The sequence below is a fragment of the Spermophilus citellus genome (genome assembly GCF_964194105.1).
Source record: "Spermophilus citellus genome assembly, chromosome: 14".
Lineage (NCBI taxonomy): Eukaryota > Metazoa > Chordata > Mammalia > Rodentia > Sciuridae > Spermophilus > Spermophilus citellus.
Genome location: NC_138194.1, coordinates 89,978,105 through 89,990,304, shown reverse-complemented (window position 1 = coordinate 89,990,304; position 12,200 = coordinate 89,978,105). Strand labels below are relative to the sequence as shown.

The window sequence follows — 12,200 nt, the reverse complement described above, 5'->3', positions numbered from 1 at the left end:
AAGGGAGAACTATTTAATAATAGTGTCCTCTTAAGACCTAGAACTCAATTATACAAAGAACAGTCATTGGATACATATTCACTGACTACCTTACTATTCTGACTGATGGTATTAAATAAAATGTGTATATGTGTATTTTTGTATGCCTCTGTTATATATGCATATGTATACTGAGTTCACAAGTATTCTATACTCCTGGTGACTCTACATCTCTCAAAGCTCTTTATCCCATTTTTCCCCATATAACTTTCTTACAATTTACCTTAAATTAGCTTTTCTTGGTAAATGAAAAACCATGTATTTGCTACAACATTAATCCAAATAATCAAAATAAATAATCCATTTTTTTAAATTTTTTTTTTACTAATACATGGACACAATATCTTTGTTTATTTTTATGTGGTGGTGGGGATCAAACCCAGGGCCCCACATGTGCAAGGCATGCACTCTGCCATTAAGCCACAACCACAGCCCAAAAAGTAACCCATTTTTTAAATACATATTTAATAACTATGGCTCTAAAGGAGGGGTTGGCAAACTATGGCCTGTGAACCAAATCTGGCCTACTGGCTGTTTTTATAAATAAAGTTTTATTGGACTACAGCCATTTCCACTCATTTACATACTATGCACGGTGGCTCGGGCACTACAACAGCAGAATTGCAGAAGTTTATGAGACTACATGGCTCACAACTCTTTGAAAATATTTGCTATGCAGTTCTTTATAAAGTAACTGCAGAGGCCTGCTTGAGAATACAAACCTTTTGGAAAAATTGTGCTCATTTTTATTTTTAAATTATACAAAGTAGAGCTGTAGCTGTAGCTCAATGGTAGAGTGCCTGCCTCTCATGTGTGAGGCACTGGGTTGGATCCTCAGCACCACATAAAAATAAATAAATAAAGATATTGTGTCTGTCTACAACTAAAAAGAAAAATATTTTTAAAAATTATACAAAGTATATTGTGCTTTATATCAAAATATACTTCTTATTTGAAATCAAATAAAACAAATACAAAACTGTTGCTAAAACACCTACACATTTTCAATGTAAATTCTGAAAAGAAACTAATACAATTCCCAAGGAGTATGTGCCCTAGTTCTTCTTTCTTATGGCTTAAGATCTTATTATCACTTTTATCCAGGCCTACCTACCAAAGCCAAATATCCATTACCACCAAATCAGGCGAGGCAGAATTAAAACTTTTAACGGCCACACATCAAACAAATGGTGACTTCTGCTATTAGCCATGAGCATGGGACTAGTCCACTGCCATAAACAACTGCTTGCAGACAGTGGGACAACAGCAAAATGATACTGTAATTACTGAAAATGGGAAAACAACTGAGACCTGGAGAGTTTATTTGAATGAACAGTTCATAGTCCTGCTTTTAAAGCCAGTAAAAACCGTGTTCATTTTTATTTTTTAAAAAAATTCATAGTCTTTAACATACATACTCACAATGTCCTTAGGATGAGGCAGCTATAGACAGAATTAGCTGGCAAAAATGCTAAAACAGTATTATAAACAGACTTCATGTATTCAAGAATGCAGAAGAAAACATAAGCATGACAGAAAGAGAAAGGGAAAAGAGTTTCCATTTAATTCTTTATTATGTCTTCAACAACTGAAAGAAATTAAAAATCTGAAATTAAAAATCCACTGGATAGAATTAACAGATTAGACACTGCAGAAGAGGAATGAACTGGAAGATAGTAATAGAAACTAATCAAATTGAGGGACCAGGATGTAGTCCAGTGGTATAGTTTTTGCCTGGCATGCAAAAGGCCCTGGATTCAATCCCCAGCACCAAACCACAGAAAGAAAACAAACTATTCAAATTGAAACCACAGAGGAAAAGGATTGAAAAAAATAAACAAACTAAGCCCCACTGATTTATAAGACAATATCAAATAGCCTAACACATACATTACTGGAATCCTAGGAATAATGGGAGAGACAGGAAAAATCCTTGAAGAAACAATAGCAGAAAGGCTCCCAAAATTTGGTATAAATGATAAGGTCCACAGATCCACAAAACTCAAAGAACATCAGACAAGATAAACAAAGACAATCACACCAAGGCACATCACCAGTTGCTCAAAACCAGTGAATGTCATTAAGAACAAAACAAAAAGATTATGTTGCTCCCCTCCATGTGTCATATAAAATAAACAACTCTAATCCAAAGAAAGTAGGCAATGTATTTCTAGATTTTCTAATTGGAAAAAAAAAAAAATGAGGGTAAAGTCCATCAAAGTTGAACTTCTCTCATTTTGTAGAGAGCTTCCTTCGCTGGTATCCCTAGCATTACCTTAGTCCATCTGTTGGATAATCAAGAATGGACAATCTGGAAAAGAACAGTAACACAACCCATTTACAGACCTTAGAGTTCATGAATGTCACAATCTTTGGGAACTGCATGTCCCCTGAGATCAGAAGCTTTCATGTCTTTGACCATCTATTTCTAGTGTAGTCTCTAATGAAGTACAACCACATGAATACACAGGAATGAATCAGTCTAGTTCACCCTCAGTACACTGGCATGTGATGTACAGAACAAGGTATAAAAACAGATGTACAGAGGGACTAAATGACTGTCCCAAGAATATTCAAAAGACATCCTTAGAGTAATGCTACCACACAATGTTTCCTCAAAGTAGATATAAAAAAACAAGCTTTAGGGGTTAGGGATTTAGCTCATTTGCAGAGCACTTGCTTAGCACATACTCAGCACCTGAAAAAAAAAAGAAATGAGCTTTAAGTTTTACTTACTCTGAGTTTCCACAAGATCCAAAGCCACACTAGACACTGTGTCCATTCCGGAGCTGATACAGGATTGGAAGGTTTTTAAGGAAGAGAGAGCAGACTCTACACCACTGAAGGATATGAAACCAGTTGAACCTGAACTTGAACTGGAACGTCCTGGCATCTTGGAATTATTACCTAAATTTTAAACAGAGTAACAAGAGTTGTATGTTAGAAAAATAACCATATATGAAAATAGGAAAGTTGTAAATAATCATATGACTACATCCAATATCCAGGTGCCATACTATTATCTCCATTCAGTGTCCCCTGAGAGGACACGAGAGCATCGTGCCATCATCTGGGCCACCAAATACCGATGCACACAATACAGGATGAAGGTAACTGTCTTCATTTTTTAAAGCAGGTAGAATACCCTCTTCCAAAAGATTCTTTGATTCTCTGAAGAATTCAGTAACAGCCTAAAACATAAAACAGGTTATCCATGATGCATTTTTCTAAAACAAAAAAACAATAATAATAAAAGTCTAATAAGGCAGGATTTTGAAAATCTATAATTTTGGGGGGTGGATTGAACTCAGGGGCATTCAACCACTCTACCACATCCCCAGCCCTATTTTGTATTTTATTTAGAGACTGGGTCTCACTGAGTTGCCTCATCATTGCTGAGGCTGGCTTTTAACTCACTATCCTGCCTTAGCCTCCAGAGCAGCTGGGATTATAGGCATTCGCCACCACACCTGGCAAAAATCTGTAATTTTTAACTTATCAGATATATTTGCACTTTGAATTCTGAAAACTGTAAAAATTACCTGACAGCTTCTCCAAGTTCTAGCACATCTATAAACTTGGGAGACCCCAAGATTCAATAAAAGCAAAATTTCTATGTAGACTTCTCATCTTCTGTTAATTCATCCATTTTAGCAGATTCCGTTATTACCTTCATATTAAACTCCCTAAAACTCTACCTTCAACCAACCAAACTTTAAGCTTTGGACTTCTTTATGTAAAGTGCCTACAGAAAGACATGTTTGCTTAATTCAGAAATCATCTGAAATTCAATCAACTGAAACCAATTAGAAAAGTAAAACCCACAGAGGCTTACTAGGCTGGGAGGCTGGCTGTTCCTAAGGGCTGTATGGTAACAGAAAGACATTTTCCTGGAATCATGAATTCAGACTCTACAATTTTACTACTGTGTGACCATAAGCAAAGTGAACGCCCCAGAAAAGGAATGGGAAGGCGTAATCATGACATGGACTAGCATCTAGTACACAGTCAATCAGCATGGGAACCTGCCCTTCTTTCTTAGTAGACAGCTATGCACTATCTCTGGCATTTCCTCCTCTCCATGACAACCATTTTTACCTCGCATTTGTACTACTACTGTAGTTTCTCAATTATTTCCTCCTGAATTAGGTCCATTCACTCAAATAGGGCCTTACCATGTCTATCTTTAGACTCATTAAAACCAAAGGGTATAGTGACACACAAGATGCTGATTTTTATTTCTGAGGTTTTAGTTTAGTGCAATCATCCACAATTACAACTCACTGACAATTCGAAGAATTCAGTCAACAAATATTTAATGTAAGTACCTCCTTAAGTGTATGGCACCTCTAGCATGGGAATGTCATAGTTTTCAAAATAAGTGTTCTTAAGACTCATTTTCAAGCACTATTTAGTTTCTTTTCCTTCAGTGAAAACCTACCATATGCCATGCACTACTCTAGACCCTAGAAATACTCAGCCTCTCATCAGCAGAGCTCACAGTTGAGCAGTAGAGGGAGGGAGGGCAGCAGAGGGAGGGAGGCAGACACAAAAGAGGAGGGGAGGGGTGGGGGGAGCAGTGTGGGAGTTACTGAAAAGTGGAGGCACTAGTAATGCTTAACTTTGCCTTAAGTGATCAAAGACACCAAGGCTAACTGATCTTACCAGGATAAAGAAAGAAATTTAATGGATGGAGAGAAAACCATTCAAGCAGAAGAAAGGAATATAGGAATAAAGAGCAAAGACATTTGCAAAGAATATACAACTCTCTACAACTATTTGAATTTTCCTAATTACAGAAAAATAATGCCCTTTTACGACTCTTTACAAATTTCCAACTCTTCCTCCTCCATCTTCACCACAAACTAAAAATCTCATTTCCTATTTCACTGAGGAAACACAAACAGAAGAGATGTTTTACAAGTTCCCACTGCTTGCCTCTTCCTTCCTCTGCCTTCCTTTTTGATAACAGGAATAATCTGTGCCTGCTCCTTGGCAAGCCAACCCCCCATCGCTTATCCACTAGATCCTTCCCTTCTCTACACACTGTCCCAGTAATTCTCCCTGCTCTCACGATTCCCTACAGCAAACAAAGGAACCATTATTTCTCCCACCTTCCCTTTACCTTCACCCATGGTCACCACCCCCATTTCTCTGCTCACTATTACAGCAAAACTCTTTCACAGATTTTTCTGTCTCCAAACTCTTTCCTCTCATTCTCTCTTGGACCCACTCCTGCCAGCCTTCCACCCCAACCACTCAGATGCAACTGCTCTTACAAAGGTCACTACTACAGTCCCTATCTCCTTTGACCTATCAATCAATAGCATATGGCACAGTTCATCATCTCTCCTTCCTGGTGCACTTTCTGACCTGCCTCCCCTGCCCAGTTGCTCTTCTATCCATAGATGGTTCTCATTCTCTGCTGTTCCTCTGCATCTGCCTGAGTGCCATAAGATGGAGGGCCTCAGCATTCAGAATTTGGTCTCTTTTTTTTTTCCATCTATATAAAAATCAAGTACAACCCTGCCGCAGGGCCATGCTTCTCTGTTTCCTCTGCCAGGATACCTATCCCCTAAATATCTACATTGCCTCCTTTCTCACTTCCCTAAGGTTTCCCTTCAAATGCCTACCTTGGATGCCCTATGCAAAATAGCAAGTGCTCCCCATCCCCATCAGATTTCAGGTCATTCCCTCTTCTCCTTCTCCTATTTTATCTTTCTTCACAAGAGATACTACCAAACAACATTCTTTTGTTTATCATGTTTATTGTATCTACTTCCCAATTAGACTACAAGTTCCTTAGGGACAAAGTCTTTGTTGTGTTCACTGCTTTATGTCAAGCACCTAAAATGGAGTGGCACACATAGCCATTCAGTAAAGTTATGGTGAAAGAATAAAGGAGTGAAACATGACGTGTACCCCCGACACCTAAAAACAGTGCACCTCTCCCTCCCAAATCTCAATGCTGGCAAATCCTAATGCTGGCAGGCTCAGGCTTAGTGCCCTGGTCACCTCTCTTCTCCATCCTCTCCCACCCACCCAGGGCTCCCAGCCAGTCCCATTCCATGTAAGTACTATCAACAAGAACACTGAACACCCAACACCTCCCTTCCCACTTCCCTACCCGCTCTCAAACCTTTTCCTTTTGTAGCAGGTTCCATCTTACTAAATAGCAACTCCATCCTTCCACTTTTTAAATCAAAAACCTTGATCATATTTAATCCTCTCTCATCAAAATCAAACCCATCAAAACTTTTGTCAGAATCCAACCATTCTCACCAATTCTACTGTTACTACCTGATTCAAAACGCTATCTTTGTGTTTGTCAGCTTTTTTTGGTGTGATCAAAATATCTGACAAGAACAATTTAGAGAAGGAAAAGTTTATTTGGGGCGCTATGATTTCAGAGGTTCAGTACATGGTCAGCCAAATCCATTGTTCCAGGCCTGAGGCAAGGCAGAACATCATGGAGAAATGGTGTGGCAGAGGAAAGTTGCTCAGAGCCTGGCAGCCAGGAAGCACAGAAAGACAGTACAAGGAGCTGCAGACAAGATCTAATGCCCAAAAGTATGCCCCCCCCCACCCCCCCCACCCCCCCACCCCCCCCACCCCCGTGACCCACTTCCTCCAGCCATACCCATCCAGCATAGTGGTACTTTCACTAATGCAGTTACAGCTCTTGGAATCTGATCATCATTTCCCCTGTGAACATTCTTGCATTAACATAGGAGCTTTCCCAGGGACATTAAGGATCCACACCATAACAGCCTCCAACCTGGTCTCCCAGATCCCAACTTTATCTTTTCCACTCAATTCTCAAAACAGTACCCTGAAAGAAAATTTGAAAATGTACATAAAATCAAGTGGCTCCCCTATTCAAAACCCTCTCCCCATTTCCTGATTCATATCAAATGATACCCAAAGGGCTTCATACCAACAGTGGTTCCCCAAATAGTCCATAACCAAGTAGCATTAGTATCACCTCTGAACTTGTTAGAAATGCAGATTCTCAGGTCCTAACAACCTGTGTTTGAAGACATTCTATGTAATTCTTGTTGTGCTATACCCAGGCTTCAGTGTTAGCACATCACCTGACAGGGCTGCTGAAACCCTGATTGCTGGGCCTCAACCTTGCAATTTCTAATTCAGTAGGTATTAGACCAAAGAACCTGAACTTCCAACAAACTTCCAGTAATGTGGATGCTTCTGATCCAGGAGTCACGCTTTGAAAACCACTGCTCTACAGCACATGGTCAGGTGCTGTAGAGCAGTGGTTTTCAAAGCGTGACTTTAATAACCTAGGCATGTTTTCACCTTAGGGTATTTGCACTTGCTGACAAGAGAGACAGGGATGCCAATAATGAAAACAGACAATAAAAAGAAGGAAGGTCGGTCTTAACTCCATGTTGCCTACATAATAAAATTTGGCATTATGAGCAGAGTATCCAAAGCCTTCCACAAATCCAAAGCCTTTTTCCAAGACCAAAACATATATTCCATGTAACCATAAATACTCAATATTCTGAGAAAATTCAATCCATTTCTGCAACAACCCTTCAACACAAGCTTGAAAGAGAACACATGCATATTAGAAAAATAAACCAAGTACTATGAATTCAAAAGAGAAAGAGATTTCAAAACCCTGTACACTAAGAGGTTCAAAAAAGAAATGACCACAAGCATAACTGAGGGAAGACATGGTCTTCAATGATAAGAAGGCAGTTAAACTAGATTAGGATTGAGGAAAGTCTAAGTTATCCAGAGAGAGCATCTGACATGAAGAAAAAATTATAATGAAAAGTGGTCATGAGGTAGGAAAGTGGGGTGAGCCCCCTTCACCTGGCATACAGGGACAAAGGGAAGGAAAGAAAACTGGATTGCATTCCTTGGCAGGATAGTGTAGGGGGTCGTCAGGGAAGGATAAAGAATAATCCACTTGAGCCTGAGTGTCATCAAATACACTTTTAGCTTTATGTATTTTAAAAACTTTACCTTAAAAATCAAGACCAGAAGCAAACATGGTAAAATGCTATAGATGTTAAAATCTGGGGATCAAAAAGGGTTCTCGGGCTGGGGCTGTAGCTCAGCAGCAGAGCACTTGCCTTGCACCTGTGAGGCACTGGGTTGGATCCTCAGCACCACATAAAAATAAACAAATAAAAAAAAAAAAAGAGGTTTTAAAATTCACACCAAAAGAGAGAAAATATGAATATAAATTAAAACCCAAAGGTGATTTTTAAACACGTGCATTTGGTGAAAGAGGGTACTTATTTAGAATCCCACTTTATTTCCCCAAACAAGTTGGATTATTTTATATAATATAAATAAAAATGTATCCAAAAACATGTAAAAATACAAAATCTTTAAAATCAGAGTCAAAACTCAGAAATTAAAGGGAAAACCAAGTATATGAGAGAGAATGCAGCCACGCAGGCTCTAGGATTCTACAGGGCATTACATTTGTAATACAAATTTAGCTGTGAACTTCCTGACAATCAAAACAAAAGTGAAGGTTACTTTTCCCACGAAGAAGAAAGTACACCAGGAACATAGGAAAAATAAAGCTTTCCAGAGCAACTAAGGCAGTACAAATTATTATGAGATAAAAAGAGTTACGTTTAAAAAATTCTCAGTAAGGGCTGGGGATGTGGCTCAAGTGGTGGCGCGCTCGCCTGGCATGCGTGCGGCCCGGGTTCGATCCTCAGCACCACATACCAACAAAGATGTTGTGTCCGCCGAGAACTAAAAAAAAATAAATAAATATTAAAAATTCTCTCTCTCTCTCTCTCTCTCTCTCTCTCTCTCTCCTCTCTCTCTTTAAAAAAAAAAAATTCTCAGTAATATCCCTACAATAAATGCAACAGCAAACTTCCTAGGACTGTTTCATAAGACTATTTCACAAGGTAGACTAAAGACAGGACACTTGTGACAGATATCAGCTGGTGCCCACCAAAGACATTTCTTCTTCAACCTAGTCAAATAGCTGTTGAACCACTGCACTTCACAGTTTTCCTTGCACTTAGGTGTGGCCTATGATTGTACTCAAGGCAATGAAATATGAGCTGTTTCTAGGGCCAGTCCATAAAAATCTTTTTCCACACTTTCTCCATACACACACTCTCCTGTTTGGTAGATGATGGGCTAGTGAGTGACTTTACAAGACGAGACCCACCAGGTGAGATGGTACACACCTGTAATCCTAGTGGCTTGGGAGGCTGAGACAGAAAGATAACAAGTTCAAAGCCAGCCTCAGCAACATAGGGAGGCCCTAAGCAACTTAGTGAAACCCTGTCTCTAAATAAAATATAAAAAGGGACTGGGGATGTGACTCAGTGGTTAAGCACCCCCGAGTTCAATCCTTGGTACCAGACACAGTAAGGAAGCAGCCACCTGCAAGCTATCTTCCTAGAAAGTCCCCACCTGAATCCAACCACACTAGCTAGCATCCTGATCTTGAACTTTAAGCCTCTGGAACTATGAGAAATAAATTTCTGTAGTTTAGGTCACCTAAAATTCTATGGTATTTTGTTGTAACTGTCTAAATTAAGACATAATTTATACATAAGGGTTAATGCAGTTCAGGATAAAAAGAAACCTACCACACAGTAGTTATCCTTTATTATTTGTTTGAATAGGAAATTCACATTACTCCAGTGAAACTTCACTCCTACAGAGAACTGAGGAAAACTAGTCATGACCTTCTGTTATCTGGACTGAGAAGCAAAGAGAATAAATGAAACAGAAAGATGGAATAGACATACTTTTTTTTTTTCCAATTCTTCCCAATAAGTAAAACTAAGTTTGTAAACCAAAGGCAATCCCTGACTCAAACACCTTCTCTGACATGATTTCGCAGTCACTCTATTTTGTGAAACACTACTTACTATCTACCATGATGTTCACAGTGCTTCACAAATAGCAAGAGCTCAGAAAATATACTCTAAATGAATCAATCAACCATCTGCCTCAGTCAGACCCTAATCGCTTTTCTTTCATTTTCTCCTTCACATACACTACTCGTAATTCCAGCTCAAGACTTTGTTCACCCTGCTCCCACCATGACAATACCGTCCCCTCTTCACTTTAGAATCTGCTACCATCTGCTAGAATCTTGTGCTCCCCCAACCAAAAAGTATGTTGAAAACTAATACCAAGGTTCGTATTAGGAGGTTGGGCTTTGGGGAGGTGATTAGATCCACCCACCTGAGTGGGATTAGTGCCCTTATAAAGGACTCTACAGAGAGCTGCCTTATCCCACTACCAGCAAGAACTCACCAAGTAAGTACCACCTAGAAACCAGGAATTAGGGCTTCATCAGGCACTGAGTCTAATGGCCCCTTGACCTTGGAATTCTCAGCCTCCAAAATTGTAAGAAATAAATTTGTTGTTTATAAACTACCCAGTTTATGGTGTTTTGTTACAGCAGCTGAACTGACTCTGATACTTTCACACATTCACTTTCCATGACATGAGTATAGCTTTTTGCAGTCACTTTGCCCATAGTCCAGGGTACATTTAGCAACATCTGGAGACATTTTTGGTTGCTGGGGCAGGGGATCGGGGGGCAGTACTAACAACTAGTGGACAGAGGCCAGGGAGGGTGCTAAACAACCTGGCTGCACAGGACAGCTGGTCACTAAAAAGAATCATATGCCCCCAAATATCCACAATGCATTGGTTTAGATCAATCTCTTTTTGGTTTGTTCCCCAGGTAACAACAATCTTTATGTTACCTTGGAGACCTATGAGCTCCAAGACAGTTTAAAGCAAATTGATATGTTTTATGAGCTCTTCCCTTGCATGCTATTTTGCCTCCCCTGGCGAGCCTGGAATACTCTTCATATTCTTTGATTTGCCATTCATAATAACTCAGCTCTCTTCCTTTAGTCACGTGAATACTTATATTTTCCTCTCAACAATGCTGCCTCACCAGCACTGTTCCTATTATTCTTCCTTGGATTGTCCCAGTACCTTGAAATGGAGTGCCAATATCATCTGGCCTCTGGATCCCTTTCCTGCACCCTACCCCTGTGCTCTTATCAAGCTGTCAGTTCTTAAGGGAAGAATCAGAAACTCAACTTCTGTCACAAGCCCATCTGAAATGTTCCATCATTAATGCAGCTGCACACCCCAACCTGGAATAATCTGTCCCTTTTAAAAATATCCATTGCATTACTTTTAAGGCACACATTTTTCTTTGCATCCTAGTCGCATATGCTTTATGACCCTGCTAAACTGAAAAAAAAAAATTTAAATGTTAAATTACACATAACAGAATTTTACCATCTTAACCATTTTTAAGTGTACAGTCAGCAGTGTTAAGTACATTCACATTGTTATACAACCAATCTCTAGAACTCTTTCTATCTCACAAAACTAAAACTTTACAACTCTTAAACAACTCCCATTTCCTGGGCTCCTAGCTCCTGGAGAAAGCAGAAACCACACTGTACTTTCTGACTCTGACCTTGACTACCTTCTGTACTTCTTATACAGGGAATCATATAATATTTGATCATATCACATGATTAATAATTGGCCCTGTCGGTAAGGCCAATTATTAATGGGAAAATAAAAATGCTTCTCTTGCCTCTTCTCACCTGACTGTATGTCACCACCATAGGCTCCGAGTAAACACTTCCTAGACAACGTGCTGGCCTCCTATAAGTCCCTGGTAGCCTGTCTCCTTTCTTAGCATGCCAAGAAACATCTTTCTCCCGGAAGCCTTCTCTTATTCATGCAGTCGTTTGTTCCCTCTCTCGTGTAACCACTGTCCCTAGCACACTTACGTACACACACACTTCCACGTAAAACTCTTCGCAGCTACTTGCTCAGATGTCTGTGGTTCCTTCACCCTCGGAGTTCCCTAAACTAAAGTGCTGACATATTCTGGGAGCTGTTAAACAGCTTCTCATACAAAATAGGTAACCAATAAAGATTTGTTGAAAGTCAGGGAAACAATAAAAACGCCACCATTTCTCGGTCACCTACAAGGGACCACAAATTGTGCCCTGGCGCCTGGTTCTCACTACCGCTAATCCTCACACCAATCTCGAGAAGCGAAAAGGAAACTGAGACCCCGAAACTTTTATTTGAACCAATGGCTCCTGGCCCTGCTTTTAAAGCCGGTTCAAACCTGAATAATTCCTGGTCCGTCC

The 12,200-nt window shown here is 39.7% G+C and overlaps 1 protein-coding gene across 7 annotated transcripts in view; it reads right to left on the bottom strand.

Annotated features, from left to right (window-relative positions):
• Positions 1–12,200, bottom strand: part of NSMCE2 (NSE2 (MMS21) homolog, SMC5-SMC6 complex SUMO ligase) — a 228,313-nt gene that overhangs the window by 215,759 nt on the left and 354 nt on the right. For all 7 annotated transcript variants that reach the window (XR_014018868.1, XM_081266880.1, XM_081266881.1 and 4 more), the window contains exon 2: positions 2,776–2,946. Coding sequence is in view for 6 of the 7 variants with exons in the window: in XM_081266880.1 (XP_081123006.1) it covers positions 2,776–2,932 (157 nt within the window). In the remaining variant the exon portion in view is untranslated. The remainder of the gene's footprint in view (positions 1–2,775; positions 2,947–12,200) is intronic.